Source organism: Lampetra fluviatilis, chromosome 11 (genome assembly GCF_964198595.1).
Source record: "Lampetra fluviatilis chromosome 11, kcLamFluv1.1, whole genome shotgun sequence".
Lineage (NCBI taxonomy): Eukaryota > Metazoa > Chordata > Hyperoartia > Petromyzontiformes > Petromyzontidae > Lampetra > Lampetra fluviatilis.
The window spans coordinates 13617638-13634248 of NC_136285.1; the positions used below are offsets into that span (position 1 = coordinate 13617638).

General features: G+C 54.3%; 1 protein-coding gene across 4 annotated transcripts in view; it reads left to right on the forward strand.

Annotated features, from left to right (window-relative positions):
- The window catches only part of SLC41A2 (solute carrier family 41 member 2), a 60958-nt gene extending 44775 nt beyond the window's left edge, over window positions 1-16183 (forward strand). For all 4 annotated transcript variants that reach the window (XM_078861048.1, XM_078861051.1, XM_078861050.1 and 1 more), the window contains exons 11-12: window positions 3762-3910; window positions 9526-16183. In XM_078861048.1, the coding sequence (XP_078717174.1) occupies window positions 3762-3910; window positions 9526-9711 (335 nt within the window). In that variant the 3' untranslated portion in view covers window positions 9712-16183. The remainder of the gene's footprint in view (window positions 1-3761; window positions 3911-9525) is intronic.
- The last annotated feature ends 428 nt before the right edge of the window (window positions 16184-16611 follow it).

The window sequence follows — 16611 nt, forward strand, 5'->3', positions numbered from 1 at the left end:
CACGTCGCCGACGCACCACACCGCGGCTGACGCGGCCCGATCGGGAGCAGGCGACATCGGGATCCAGCGATTTCCCGGGCGGACGAAACGAACGGCGCCGACGAACGACGCGGAAGACGCAACGGGGTTAAAGCAATTGGGTCGCCGTGCGTTTGTGCTGAACGCTAATTTACAACACAATGGCGGGATTTTCTTATTTAGATTTTTTTTCTCTCCTCTTTCTCAAAGCGGGGGTGGGGGGGGGGTGGCGGGCGTGCGGCGAGGCTTGAGAGATGGAATATTATTGACGGCCCTCTGTGCACGTGGAATTTTCCACGAGCCTTTTGATATATTAATGCTGAAAGGATTGGCGGCCGAAGAGGTTTGTTCATTACGATGATGAACGAGGCGCCGGGGCGTTACGGGAGATTGTGGCGCGCGTGGTGAACGAGAGGAGGTGTCAGGGATGCCGCGCGTTCACGTTGTAGGCTCCTCGCCCCCACAGCCACACCCCATGTAAAACCTGTAATGTGAAAATTGGGGGGGTGGGAGGGCGGCTTGGAGGGGAGGGAACTGGGACGGGGGGCGGTTGGGGAAAAAGGTTCCGTCAGAAAATCCATTGCATCATAAATTGCCGTTATCGAATGCGAAAGCAGTAAAAAAATTCATACAGTAGGCGTTGACACGCGCTAGATATATGTACGATCGCACACGGCACTTTGTGCACATTCAGACGTGCGGTGGCGGTGCAGGGCTTAGCAGTGGTGCACAAGCACAGATGGCAAATATTCAACACGTTTGTCAACAACGACAACAACAACAACGCACGAAAGAGGAATCATCCGGGGTGCCTCAGTGGTGAGGGGAGTGGCTCGTAATCGGAAGGTTCCGAGTTCAAGCCCTGGTCGCGGGTTGACTCAGCCCATCATCCGTCCAGGGTCGATTAAATAACTACCACTTTGTGGGGAAGTCAATAGTGGGGTTGTCTTTTGGATCGACATGTCCCTGCCATAGGAGTGTAGAATTGGCACCACTTTAAACGGGGGAGATGGGCACAGCCTCGCACCTCCAATGAGCACGGTTGGCTACGTACGGTGTGAAAGAGGCTCAACAGACAACTGGGGACCTTATAGAAATGGTTTCCTTGCCTTGGTATTCTTATTCCAGTCTGATTGGTTCAAAGGTCACGCGATCATTTGTAATCTCGCGTGCACAATCGCACCGCAAGGTAGGCCAATTTACCTGTGGCCCGCCTTGGGCAAACGTAGTCTCTGTGCATGTGTAATTGGTCTCCAGCTGCTAAGATGAGAACACGTGCAACATCTTAAATCTGTTTCCCGCAGCCTGGAATTGATTCCAAATGGTGGGCCCACGTTTTATAATGGAGGTGTTCGAAAAACAAGCGGCGACCGCATATTATAAACGAGTGCCTCTGGGTTACAAACGTGACGTCCATCGCACAATAATTCCCTCCGCCTTCATCTCGGGGGAACCGTTAAATGGCAATCTCGATGACAGGTTCGACTCTCGCGTAATAATTCATCGCTGTTGGACACAAATAGCGACCCCGCGATTTGTGTAATATATAAGCGTGCGTCTGCTGTGCGGGCACCACAAAGACATTAAACGCTTTTCTTGGCTCCGCCGTTCTCTTAATTGTGCCGCGGATTTATTACATTGTTTGGGCAGGAACGCGTACGCAACGCGTATTGATTTTTAAGCGCGTGCGCGATGATGATAATGGTGATGAAAAAAAGAGGGCGTTTAACAGCCAATCGCGTCTTCCGTGGGCCCGGAAGGAGAACGTTAGTTACAGGAACGACGTGTTGTGTTCCTCTGACCGCCTTTAGCTGGCGCCGGCACGGCCGGTGCGCTCACTGTAACGCGTGACGAACGTTTACTACTTTATAATCAATCGAGTGAAATACTCGCCAGCCCGCTCGCCCGCTTGTAAATCCCTGCAGGTTGTGGGCGCAGTGGCACGCACGATTGATAACCCGTGCAGGTTTGACTTAACTGCTCTTGATTTCTTTTTTAGTTTTGGTGTCATCGTGTGCACATTTTTTTATTATTATTATTATAATTTCCACGTCGAGACGGTGGGACGGTTTGTGTTTCCATCACCGTGTACGTTTGTGGTGGGGCCGGGAATTGTTTTGTTTTATTTTCGCATTAAATATTGAAATGCGTATTATGCTCACTCTGGGTGCAATCGGATGGCAGTGCAATTTTGAGCGAGTCGACGCCGATGAATATCAACTTTAACGCTTTTGGCACCCGCGATCTACAACTTTAACCGTGCTGTAAAATAACAATTCGGTTAAGTGTGTTCCATTCAGGGCCAGGTGTGAGAATGCTTGTAAGTTTCAATGCTTCTGTGGCAACAGAGAGCTGAACAACAAGCAAAGGATTTTACGGGAACAAAATAAAAAACACATTAACTCTTCACAAATTAAGTCCAGTGAAATAAGGTTGTACTTACGTTGGCATCCCATCATTTCACATCGGGTGTGATTGATTCCAGTACAACTGATATCGCTGGGTAATCAACATCTGATTGATAACATCTGCGATGCAGTTTTCCCGTAGCGGTTCGCTCCGTATGCGGCGAACCCAGCGACACGACTTCAATTCCTGACCGCGTCTTAACATCAGTGGCGAGCGATCTCCGAACCGGTCCCGGGCGTGGTAAAATGGTGGTGGCCACCCACCGCCTTCGTGTGCCGTGCCGGACTTCATAGGCGCTCACCAACAGCTCTACGGGGGGGAATCTTTGTCTTTGTACCGTGAGAAAGTTTTCCTGTCGTGGTTAGTGCGCTGCGCTACGAACACGGCGGCTTGAGAGAAATTCCCGGCCACGGCGAACGTGGGTGCCGATTGTTGAAACCGGCCCTGGGCCTTCACTCGGCGGTGCAATGTGTAAACATCGTCAATGGGGGAAACAAAAGGCAGCTGGGCATGGTGCTGGCCGCAGGGCTTCAAGTGTTCCATGCCGACCCTTAATAGGTGCTCACTATCAGCACTTGCCCAACGGTTCTTGAAAGGCTACACTGGGGATGTTTGTGTTTTGTATACTGTATACAAACTTTTCCTGCCCTTTTTTTAAGTTGGTGTTTTTTTTTCTTTTCTCGGCTGAGTGTCACACGGGCTGTGCAATGAGTAAAAGGACGCGAATGTGAAAAGTGACAGGTTCCTTTATCGCGCTCTAATAACTTCCCCGAATTGACGTGTCGAAACGCACAGGGGTGGGAGTCGCGGTGACATTACTTGGGCGCAGTGATGTCGCGCGTGACCCTCATTTTTATATTCCCGTTGTCATCGACGAAACTTCAAACTCGCGTCGCACAGCCCAGGACACGCGGCCGAGGAATATAGCGGCAAGCTGGGGGTGGGTGGGGGGGGGGGGCTGTTTAGATTCATTCAGTCGGTCATTGATGCTTGAAAACGATTAATGGGATTCCAGCGCAATTTCACAACGTGCAACAGTGCAATGGATTATCACACGTTTCACCTGAAAGACATTTTAAGTCGTCATAATTATCATCATCGGCCTTGATCAGTCTGCTGCTGGGTGAAGGGCTGCCTAAGCCGCCGCAACCTTTCAACTCGGTGTCATGAATTACTCAATGAATGATTGATTGACTTTGTGCTCCAGTCATTGCCATTGGGCTGTTTTGAACCACGAATGGCAGCAGTGGTAGCAGCATTCAGCATTGCCCTTGCGACGACCCCTGACCTGTGACCCCTGACCTTTCACGACCCCTCCTATGACCCCCCCCCAGTGGTGAACTCGCGGTCGGCGCGCGTTCTCTTCCTGCTCGTGGTGCCGGGCCACCTCGTCTTCCTCTACACCATCAACTTCATGCAGGGTGGACACACGACGCTCACCGCCATCTTCATCGTCTTCTACCTGATGGCGGCGCTGCTGCAGGTGCGCAGAGCGTGGGGCGATTGTGTGTGTGTGTGTGTGCGTGTGTGTGTACGTGCGTGTGTGCGAGTGTGTGCGAGTGCGAGCATGTGTGCGCGTGCGTGTGTGCGCGTCCGTGTGTGCGAGCATGTGTGTGTGCGAGTGCGAGCATGTGTGCGTGTGTGTGCGCGTGTGTGCGTGGGTGTGTGTGCGTGTGTGTGCGAGCACGTGTGCGTGAGTACATGCGCGGGACGGGAGTCGATGCCGGTGGCGCGCCGTGGCTCGAGTTCAGGTCGGCCAGTGAGCTCCGCCCGCCTCGGGTTTTTGCAGGCGGAGAAATCCACGCAGTTTCCTTCGGTGAGAACAGTTCTGGTCCCAGCCCAGGCAGCACCCAGCAGTGCATTAAACATTGCATCTGCTTTCAATCACCGGCTTGTGATGCCTGCAAATGCAAAACCCGAGGTGGAGCTTACTCCCCGACGGAACTAGGTCCTCGGTACGATCTCCTCTGTGCTTTACAGCTGAATTGTTTATCTTGTTGCTGCGTCAGTGTTGCCGCAAACACTTTGTGCGTCTCATTGTGAAAGCATCTACGGTGCAATACAGTTGAGCGTTTCAAAGCATGCGTATACAATGGCGGCTCAGTACACGCCGCAAGAGGGGCTCGTTGAAGGGGAGGCGGGGGAAGGAGCAGAGAAAATATAACGGCAGTGCGCGACGCGGCGGAGGAGTTGCCTTTGGTGAGGTGGCCGGGTGGCTCAGAAGTGAGAGCGCTGCGCTGGCACCGCTGACGTCCTGGGTTCCAAACCAGGCAGTCGCCTGTGATTAAACCGGGTTGTCAAGCGGCAGTCAGATGGATGTTCTCATCTCGGGCACTGGTGACTGCTCGTCATAAAAAAAAGCCATCACATTAGATTTGGTTCAGCACTTAATTTGGCAAAATTCCCAGTCTGAGAGTTAAAAAAACAGTTTGGCATGCGACGAAACATTACTCTCTGTAGCCGGGTAGGGCGTGACATTTCTGCACCTCAGTGTGTGGGCCAAAGGTCACGTGGAGGGATCTTGGCGGTAGCTCTGCGATACCCACTTCCGCGTGCCATTCTTCAACTTCAAAACGTCGCACTGCTCTGTGAGCGAAACCGAACGGATTCTTCATCTCGTGACGTGACAAAGGATAGCGCAATCGGGATAAACTTGGCATAAAACTAGAAAGGTAGACATTACATTTTTTTTATCTATTGCCTTTTTCAGTGGCGCCGAGTTCCAAACCCCGCAATCTGCCAGCGCTCGCCTTTGCGGCGGCGTATCTTCTCACGGGGCGCTCTCTCCAGTTTATCATGCGCGGCGAAAGGTCCCCGAAACGGTTGCGCCGCGCCCATTGTCACGAGGTGGATGGCCCTATCTCGATGAGGCGCTCCCTGGGTTCGCGGTGGGATTAATGAATCCCATTACTCGCCTCGCGGTCGGGGGCGCTCGCCGCCCGGGCCGGCTTGTTGCGGAGAGCGGGGGGCCCTCCGTTCTCACAGCAGCTGCTCCGGCGAATCTCTGCGGGGAGGTTAACAAATCGTGCCGTCTGCTGCAAAAAGCTGCTGCCATAAAGGTCCCCTCCCGCCCCCCACCCGCCCCCAACCCCCCCCCCCCAATCCCCGTGACGTTATCGTTTCACGGGAATCTGACACTCGCCTGCCGGAATCGCGGCTCTCGGAATCCTACAAAGGTCAAATCGACTCGAAGCTAAGTTGTCCCCAATTAATTCGGTTCAGCCCCATAGACCGATTGAGTCGGTCGCCGTGGGATAACAGGAGCGGTTTGATTCGGTTTTTCCTGCACATTTCGAATCGATGTGTACGTTCGGAGTATTTGGCTGCTGCTACAATTTTCCGCGTGATAAGCCACTTCGTCATGCTATCATTTGTGGCCAGGTCGCTTCTGTAAAACAGCTGTAATAGCTCGGTAGGGCCTCACCTGGTAAATAGTTAGTCGTAGATTCTGTAATTGGGTTATTGATATATGCATTTGCTTGCCCCTGTAGCGCGACTACAATCTGTTTTTGGGATGAAAGCTACGACTCTCGTACGCATTGGCAATAATCGATTCTGACACGCGGTGATTTGACGACGCGTGCAACTTGCGGGCGCGAGAATCGACGTGAATTGAAGAGCCCCGGGCCGCGTCGTTCCACAAGTTGATATGCGCAACGGCTCCGTTCTCCCAGATGCCGACGTCTCCGCCACCAAGTAGATAATGAAAGTCAATGGGCTCTCACCTGGTTTAATGGAGGACATCAATCAAGCGATGGATCCGTGTGCATTTTTTTTTCTTTCACACGGACCATGAGTGGTTAAATCTCGAAGGTTCTGCCTTGAAAAAGAGGCTTTTAGTCTCGGCGGCCCTCTCACCCGGTTTAAATAAAGGTCGTCTATCTCTATAGCTGTCTTGCGTAATTGAAGGTGGAGGAGATTGCGATTGGTGAGAGGTATTGGAGTGGCACCCCGAAGGTCGTCGTCAAGGGTGGGGATGTAATATATATGACGAAAGTGAAGATGAAGGACCTCCGAAGCCTTATGATGACGGTGATGATGGGACTGCGTAAGAGTGACCTTGAAGAACATCTTCACCGTGTAAACAAGGGAAAAGACCTCGGCAGACGTGGGAAATTATGAGAGGCGGATTGGACCTTTGAGGTCACACCGATTGACTTCCCAACAGCTGCAGAACGTTGCAAAAGGAAGTAAGCGACCGCAATGTTTCAGGTGCCGTTGACGGCGTCGGGAAACGCCACGACCCCCTTTTATCCGGAGCTTGATTGAAACGTCAAACGGCCCATCCGCCCGAAGCTCCGATCCATTTGTAGTTTAGTTTTAGTTATATAATTTTTTTTTTCCTTTTCCCCGCTTCCAGAATTTCTCACCGTGACACTCATCCGCTCGGAGAGCGAGGCCCGGCGCGTCCGCAATTACTGTCGTTCCCGCACGCCCGTCGAGGCGTCTCTCTGCCTGTGATCTGTCTCCCACCATCAACTTCTCTCCGGCCCGGGCGCGCGTGCCCTCTGGAGAGTAATTTCAAAACAAATTAAAAAGAAAAAAGGGGCTCAGGAAATGTTGATGTGCCCTTGGCCGTCGTTTGATCTTGTGAAAAAAATAAAAGTTAAATTGCAGCACGCAGGGCACGGAGCTGCTATCACCCCCCCCCCCTCATCTCCACTCCCCCACACGCTATAGCGAGTGTCGTTAAAACTAATAATTATGCATGACGCCTAAGTAGTTTTAATACTCTTAAGGGTACGCGGTGCTTGTGCGCATGTGTGTGTGCGTGTGTGCACGTGTGTGCGTGCGTGTGTGCGCGTGTGTGCGCGTGTGTGCGCGTGTGTGCGCGTGTGTGCGCGTGTGTGCGCGTGTGTGCGCGTGTGTGCATGTGTGTGCGGTAGTGGTTAGCGCTCTGCGCTGTGAACCCGGCGACCCGAGTTCGATTCCCGCTCACGGTCAACACCAGTGACGAGTATCTGAACCGGTCCTGGGCCTCCCCTAGGTCGACTCAACCTCAAATGAGTACCTGGTGCGATGTGTAAACACCACTGGGGAGACAAAGGCAGTAAGGCGTGCTGGCCTTCATAGGTGCTGCTCGCTAACAGCTCTTGCCCCAACAGTGTTAAGGCTACACGGGGGATCTTTGTCTTGCGTGTGCGCTTCTAAGGGCGTGCAGTTTGTTGTAACATCTGCATGCGCGCAATGGCTTGCGCTTCTTGCGGGCATGTCCAATCAGCGCACGTGGCGTGCACTTGTAAACACATGTTCTCCGTTTCTGAAGAAGGACCTTGGTCTGAATTGTTGGCACATTGTGTATATTCTGTGGTTCTGAGGCAGGGTTTTTTTTTTAATTAAGAACACTGGTGAAGATATTTCCCTACTTGTGTTCCTTCGCCGCAACCAACATTATAATGTATTGTAATTGTGTTTTATAGCCGCGTGTCAATTCGGTACTGGATTAAAGGCGCTCCGCACACTGTCGGCCATTGGGGTCGTCTGACCATGCTTCACCTCGCTGGTCAGTGTGGGATGGTGATGAGGTGAGGGGTTGGAGCCCAGGAACAAGTTCAACAGTTCAGATATCACTCGTAACTGACGTGAGAAATGGGTTGGGATTCGAGCTCTTTGTCACCAGGTCTGTAGCAGGGTGCGGTAACCACTGCACCCACTATCACCACCACCTGACCGCACAGCCGGCATGCTAAATACATTTCTCTTCTGTGTCCCTGTCTGCCCTTTCAAGTCAACTCGTGAACGTTCATCACACAGGGAATTTTTTTTCAAGTTACCCTTGCAATTGTTTTTTTTTTTTTACAATTTTTACAGACCCCGGAGAAAAGAAAAAGAACATCACTCGCACAAAATCAGTTTTTCTGAATAACCTAAACAGAAATAAGCTCAACAGAAATAACAGACTAAATGATGTCAGCTTATGCGCGCAGGCTTTTCTCATGCTCACGGCATCTGAAAGTGCCGAGTAAGCGTTGGCATTTGCCTGCCTAGTTTATTTTTTATTAGTAGTACTATTATTGTTATTCCCAATGCCCTTACCCCAGACAAGTCTCCTCCTCCTCCCAGTTTTCCCGGTCAACACCTTGCTTGACGTATTCGCCTGTCACGATAAGCGAATCGTCGACGCCGCCACGCTCATTCTCGCGCACCCGCGCAAACAATCCGTCTAACTTATACCTTAATTCCGCAGCGCTGGTTCGACATGATCTCGCTGCGGAAATCAATGCGGCTCCGTGTGCACGCACGCGCGAGTGCAGTTAATCCGATTCCGCTCTTCCAGACGTGCGTGCGTGTGCGTGTTTGTCTCCGCGAGTGGTAGTGTAGTGGTTAGCGGTACTGCGCTACGAACCTGGTGACTTGAGTCTGATTCTTACTCAAGATAAACAACAGTGGCGGATGTCCGAACCCATTCGGGGCTTCCTCTAGGTCAGCTCAGCCTTAAATTAATGCCCAGTGTGCTGTGTAAACATCATCACTTGGGAGACAAAGGCGGCTAAGTACGGTGCTTAACACACCACTCCCTCGTTAGGTGCTCGCTACCAGCACTGTGTAGGCTACACGGGGCACCTTTAGCTTTGTATTTATCTCCATGCTCAGATAAAATAAACAGTGCAATGTTGCAGATCTGACCGTCACACATCAGCCCGGACAAAGGCTGCACAAATTAGTGCAGTCTTCGTGCACTGTGTAAATGTCATTCTCGGCAGATGTGCGCAAATCTGACCTTTTCACGCGGTAAATGCGTCCCTTAATCTCGCGCCCACATTCACCCGCACGCCGACAGCGCGGCGAAAGCATCTCCCCACCGTGAGAGCAGCTTGCGCTTGGGCGTCGTCCCGCGAGGCCTCGCTGTGCGCGACGGCGCTGCCCTCGCCCTCTGTCGGGTGCCCGCGTTGTCCGCCCACGGCTCGGTCCCGAGCGAGTCGGGGACAACATTTTTTTTACGAGTGACGGTGTGGGGGTCGCGTAATTCTGCTTTTAACATTTCGGCGCCTTAGCGCGACCCGTTACGCGCGCGGCCGGCGGGCGACGTCGTCCCAAACTTCAAATGACGGCCACGGAACGGCGTGGCGTTTCGCGCGCCACCGCCGTCCCCCGCAGGTGGTGCTGCTGCTGTACCTGGCCGACTGGATGGTGCACTGGATGTGGCGGCGGGGCCTCGACCCGGACAACTTCTCCATCCCCTACCTCACGGCCGTGGGCGACCTCCTGGGCACGGGGCTGCTGGCGCTCAGCTTCCACCTGCTCTGGCTCATCGGCGACCGTGACACCGACGTGGGGGACTAGACGGCGTTGGGCCGCACGGACGTGGGACCGTTGCGGCTCGACGGGGGGCGGTGTGGCCGCGTGGTGGCGGCGGTGGATACGGGAGAGAGGCCCGCACAGCGCCGATGGCCGTCTGACTGGTTCCCCCGCCCCTATCCAGCCACCGCTGCCACTGGCGAAGAAAACCTTATTGTCCATAACGTTCAGTGCACTAGCAAAATTGTGTCAATTTACCCAAGCCAGTAATAATGTTGATATTAATGATCATAAAAAGAAAACCAAAAAAAAACCAGGAAGGAAGCAACTCAATGAGAAGCACTTAACGTGAACAGGATTCTTTCCTCCCGTTGTTAATTTTGTAATTTTTTTTAAAGTGACTTTGGAAGATTGGCAAGGATGCTTGATTGCTGCGCCGTGCTGCGCCAGACCCTCTTGCCCCGAGGCGCGTCCGCAAAACCACGGCTCTCAGCTGCCGTCTCGCACGCCTGCTGCCACCGCGATCTCGGATCACGTGGAGTTGCACGTACTCTCTGTTTTATCGCCATCACCGATACCACCGACGTTGTCACCGTGCGTCTCTCGTGGAGCGTTCCCCTCCCCTTCCCCCCCGGCCGACGCTCGCGCCGTGCGTCCGCTCCACTGTGGCGGAGCGCCCTGGCGGTCCGTCGTGCTTCACCACAGCTCCAGGCCGTGGGACTTGCAGGATCGTCGCGGGACCCTGCGGAGTTTGGCGACGTGAGCTAAGAGCGGCGCTTTAACTCTCGCAACTCCTCGCGCCCCGGAGACCAAGGACTCTCTCGAGATGGCTCGCGTCTGGACAAGCGACGGCGTGCATCGGTCCGACCGACACGGGTCAGCCCCCGGCCTCGTCGAGGAGTTAAAGGTCTCGGTCTGGCGCGGTTGGCAAGCGCTCGCCCGGGACGCACGGCGCTCTTACCCGCAGCTGGCCCGCGGGACCCGAGCGCTCGTGCATGGGTGGACTCGTCGCCGGCCTTGACGGCCGCAGCCGGTACGCAGACCAGGGGACGTGTCGGGGACGCGTCCCCATCGGTCGCGTCGAGCAAAATGCAGAAGCAGGCACCGCCGCGCGCGCGGCAAGCACGTGTCACTGGATCGAGCGCGGCGCAGGCTAAAGCGATTATCGGCTAATTCAATTCCATTGAAATGCTGTTTTTAATTAAGCGGCAATGTAATCTGTGCAATTTATAGACTGTCTTCTCGAGAATGATCGTACGCTCGATGGAAAGGCAGCGAGTTGCTCGCTAAGCAAATTAAAATTTTATTCCGTAGTCGGGGGGGCGGCGCCGCCGCAGGTTCCGATCGCTCGTGGTTGCCGCGGCGGCCGTCGCTCGCGAATTAGCGAGCCCGAGCGCTGGTGCGCGGCAGCAGGGGCCTGCCGTCTATCACCGCGCTCCTGACGGCGCGTCCCAAGTTTTCGCTTCGTTCGTTGCACCTCGTTTCAACGGCCGACCCGGTCCCGAGTCAAACCCCGTTACGTTTTTGCGTGGTTTCCGGTTGCGATTTTGAAGCACACGGAGGCAGCCGGCGTGGGCTAGCGCTCGAGATCCCTCCGTCAGTATCGTCGCGTTCGCTCGTCATGTGCACAACGCGCGCGTTCGGGGGGCCGTGAGCAAATTCATCATTGTCGCAATCATCTCAGCGAATCGTTGTCGAGAAACACGCACGCAGATGTGCGCAAGCAGCGTTATGGATCGTCCTTATCGAGGGCCCCGTCGGGGGTAGGGGAGGGGGGCGCGGACTGCAAATAGTGCCGGCTTCGTGCGCTGCTCTGAGTTGTGAAGAGAGGGACACGAACGTCCGCAGTGCGGCGCGTCCGCCCCGCCAAGCGGGCAAACGGAAACGCCGCCTCCTCTTCGGCACGCGCCGTCGTCCCTCCTCACCGTCGCACGCACGTGAACCAGCGGTGACCCAGCGGTGACCCGGCATCACTGGCGACCCCGAGCCCCCCCCCCCCCACTGCCCCCCTCGCCCCGTGCCAGGCTCCACGGAGCGGCCCTCAGAGTTGAGGCGCGCACGGCACGACACGGCACCGTGCCCTACAAACTCCGGCTACCGTTAGACCCAGTGAGTGTTAGAGAGCACCGGGCCTCGGCAAAGGCCTCCCACGAATCTCGGTAGTTGTAATTTTTTTGTTTAAGTCTCCTTTAGATATTCCTCCATCTGTGATCGTTGTCACGTGACTCTGAAGTCGAAGCCTTAAAATCGCCGACCTTTTCCGCCCGTGGCATTGGTCCGCCGTCACAGCGTGTCCGGGTGGGAGCACGCCAGGGCGTCCGCTCACCGCTCGCACGCGGCCGTGAGGTTACAGCGGTCGTGCGCTGCGCAAACGCGGAGGAAGATTTTCTTTTTTTATCAAACCCAACCGAGGAAGCTGGAATGTGTCCAAGCAAACAGCTCTGAGCACTCGGGTGATCATGACATGGCGTGCTGAGAGGGGGCCCTTTTAGTTAGATGAGTCATTAAGCAAGCCGTGTGCCTTCCTGGCTCATTAAAGTCAGCTGCTGTGCAATTACATGCGACGCTATGCATGCACTTCTGTGGTAACGTTCGCTCGCTCCTCTCTTACACTCTGTCTCGCTCTCTCTCGCTCGCTCGCTCTCTCGCTCGCTCTCTCTCTCGCTCGCTCTCTCTCGCAGCCCAAGGACAAAGCTAGACGGTAATTGTTACTGAAGAGACTGAAGGCCAGCAAGATTGAAATTGTTCTCGTATTCATGACGATAAGACTTTCATATATTTTTTTTTGGACGAGCTTGTGAAAACTATGAAGTATTTTATCTGGGACGGTCATCGGTAACTAAGTGAGTCGATGAAGAATTTAGTTCCGCCTTTTACTCGACAAGTTTTTACACGATTGTGGATGATTTAAATTTCACGAAGGGCATCCCCACCTAGTGGTGCAAGTCCGTGATGAAGATATGGACACCTTTTAGGAGTTTTAACAAATGTACGTTTTTGTTTGTTTAAAAAAAAAGTACATTTTGAATCTTAGAGAAGGATGACCGCAAATCACATTGTGATCGTTTACAACGAGAATCATTACGGTGAGAAAGAGGAACGGCGCGGCCGTTTTCGGGGTCGTACCGCGCGTTGTTTAAGAACGATGTCCGACGTTTCGGCACTTCCCGGTAACACGGGAGAACTGCACGTCAGTACAACCGCCACGTACAGAGTAGTACACTATATTTATTTTTTATGTGCCACTCCCAGTATTTCATCCCAATTGAAAAAATATCTTTAAGGACATGGTTCAGTAAGTTTCCCCGCGGGCATTTCTAGGAAATACATTAGCTGGTGGCTTCTCCCCCCTTTCCCCCCATGCTCACATTTATTATTTATGAAGCGTCATCACCATACATCTGAATCCCTTAATTGAAACACCCCCGCGCCATGAAGGGGCGGTGTGCAGACACACACGAGAGCCTCCTCAAGTTGCCTCTGCCAGTCCGACGTGCGAGACCAGCAATCCTGCGCGGTTACAGATCGCTCCGTTCCCAATCTAGGTCAGAGCCACGCTCACGACAGAGAGAGGGAGAGGCTCCGTCCGCCAAATTGCCCACGGCCTATCGCTGCGCTGCTACCCGCCCGCCCGCTCATATTGGTAATTTGAGATTTTTGCCAAACTGGAGCCCGCAGGCCCTCGTCTCCGTGACGGGGCTTCCTTTGATCTTGTCGGCTGCGAACGTCGTCTGCGAACGTTTGCCAAAGCTGCGCTTAATCCGGTGCGCGCGTCGCATTTCACGAACTCTGATGACGCGCAGCTGCGGGTCGAGGTTTAACCCCGGGGCCTCACCCCACACGGCCGTGCCTCCGTCCCTCGCCGCTCCGCCCGAGAGATGTTCAGCGGTACCAAGGTCGCGTGAATTGAGCCGTTACCGCCGAAGCTGCGTCTCCTGCCCCCCCCTCACCCTCGTCTTGACCCCACCACCACCACCACCACCACCCACTTGCGCCCCCACCCTTAGTGGCATGTGCACCCCCGGGCAGCCCAGTGGCAACCACGCCAGGCGAAGTGGGGCCCTGTCGGTCGTCATCTCGAGTGTTGCTGGGAGCAATGTGCTGACCAGCGCTCGGAGACTCCCACAGCGGCTCCCCAACCAGACCACGTGACCCCCAACCAGACCAGGGACTACCCAACCGACAGCGTTGTCTTGAACAAGCGGTGGAGTTTTAGCTGCGTTTGTGCCCCTTCAAAGAGCAGGGCCAATCTCGCAGCCTTGCAACAAATGCCACATGCGGGCAGATACCTGGCCAGCAAACGTGTGTGTGTCGGTTCATAGGTGCTCGCTAACAGCACTTGCCCCTACAGTCTGTTAAAGCTATATGGGGGATCTTTGTCTGTTGCCGTTGTGGTTCTTGTAAAACAAAAACAAGTACCTTGGTTGTGGAAACCCCCCATTGATTAATACGAGGTTGATTTTTGAGATATCTTCCCATTCAAAAAGAGGGCCCTGTTTCACACGTGGTGTTGTTGTTGTTGTCAGTGCTCTCATTGTGAAAAGTACTGGGCCAATGATACCTGTGCTACTTTTTGTACATAGTGGCTGGGAGCGTCGAATTTTTTTCTTCTTCCTAAAAGTGGCCGTTTGGTAAAAAAAATAATTGTAGCACTTTCTAAAAAAAATAGCGTTTGGGAAAAAGCGTAAGTTTTAATTTAACGCCAAACATAGAACAAATATATATTTTATTTTTTAAAGCATCGCCCAGTGAGCAGTGGGTTTGGAATAAGGCTCCTCTCCTCCGTTAGGTTTTCTTACAGAAAGAAAAATAATATCCAGCACATGTTCGGTTACGTTTTTGTTTGTACATTATATATTCTTACACGGGCACACACAAAAAGCACATTCACACATACACACAATGTATACATTGTAAAATACATTACAGCTATGGTGTTGTACGCACAAACACACGTTGTTTTATACCCAGTAAACCCACAACACAGACGTACAGTCAAGTACATTGTGCACACCCGCTCACCTCCACCCGCTCACCCCCACACGCTCACCCTCACCCGCTCACCCTCACCCGCTCACCCGCTCGCCCCCACCCGCTCACCTCCACCCGCTCACCCCCACACGCTCACCCTCACCCGCTCACCCTCACCCGCTCACCCCGCTTACCCCCACCCGCTTACCCCCACCCGCTCACCCCCACCCGCTCACCCGCTCACTCCCACCCGCTCACCCCCCACCCGCTCACCCGCTTACCCCCACCCGCTTGCCCTCACCACTCACCCCCATCCGCTCACCCCCACCCGCTCACCCCCACCTGCTCACCTTCACTCGCTCACCCTCACCCGCTCATCCCCACCCGCTCACCCGCTCGCCCCCACCCGCTTGCCCCCACCCGCTCACCCTCACGCATTGCTGGCCACTTGCAGTGCTGTCGAAGATTCTGCTGCCGGGATGAGAATGATGATGACGATGGTGGTGGTGGTGAGTGAGTGAGCACACTGAACTCCGGAGGGTACCGGTTCGATCTCCCGGCCTGGCATTTGAAGTAATGGACTTCATCCCCTCCAACCCCAGGCTCACTGCTGTCCACCCAGCCGTGTAAATGGGTAACACTACAGGGTCGTGTGTGGTGGGGTGAAGTGTGGGTACTCGCAATCATGTCTTCTCCAAGACGCCCAACCGGTGTGACGGAGTATAGGAAGAGTGCGTTCGAGAGGGATGGAGGGATGGGCTGTCTGGAAGCCATTCCTCCAGCAGGAAGCCTGCAGCATAGCACTCGCAAAAAGCCAGAACCACGCCCGGCCACATTTGTCTTCCCAGTTGCGACGCGTGCACATCGCAGCAGGTACTCCCGTGAGGGTGAGTTGACCCCCGGAGAGAGACCACGACCGTTCAAGATGTCCATCACCGGTTTTGGCCGTGGGTGGGAATTGAAACTCGGGTCGCGCGGACCCTTAGCGCAGCGCGCTATAACCACGGTGTACCTTACCGCCGCTCCAACTAAAAGTGTTGTACACGCACGCGCACGTGAACCAGTTCACGCGTGGTTGGCGTGCCGTTCATTCTCGTCCTATTTGTGGCCCAAAGCGTGTGCCCTGGACGGGTGCTCCCGCCACCAACAGCAGTAAGCGGCGCAGCTTCGCCGATGTGGTGGTGCTGGTGGTGGTGGTGGTGATGACGATGGCGTTAAACCTTTTCCTCCGCCGCTTCGTCACAAAAGCGTGAATCGGGGCTGCCCGTGACGAAGTTGGTTCGAGATGACACGCCACACGTGGCGCTCGACGCGTGGCACGCGACACGCGGTCGCGCGGGAAGGTGGCTCGCCGGTTGCGTGCGCGCGCGCGTGGTTCTATTCGTTATTTATTTGATATAAAAGAAAGAAAGATTCGCAATGAAAGACCTTGTTTCGAGCCGGACTGTTGCGCACTGTACCGTGGAGGAATCGTTGTAACGGCGGCAAGTCGGTGAAGTGCGCTGGAGAATGCGACCGAATTGAAATAAATGACAAAAGGCACAAACGGCTGCAGCGTGCGCTTTTCCTTCGCTTTTTATTAATTTGTTCAAACGTTCCCATTGTTTTGTAAAACAACTGCAGCGGGGGGTGGGGGGGGTATTGGATGGATGGGTGGTTCGAGGCAGCTCACCGGGGAACTGAATAAACAAACTGCGCTTACAACCTCTCATCGCCGAACCCCCCTCCACACACACGCAGCCACGCAGTCTTGCATGCTGCGTCCCCACAGCACGCGTTCGACACGAGGGGCGACAACTTCTGCAATCCTCATTCATTCCGTCGCGTGTTTTTGTGTTGTTGTTGTACTTTCGCCCCCCCCTCCCCCACCGCGCACCCCCTGTTGTTTTACATTCGTAGCCAGCCGCGTGAGCGATGATCATGCAAGCCGGGTGGTTTTTTTCCCATCGCCTCGCGTCTGATCGTCCTCGCCTC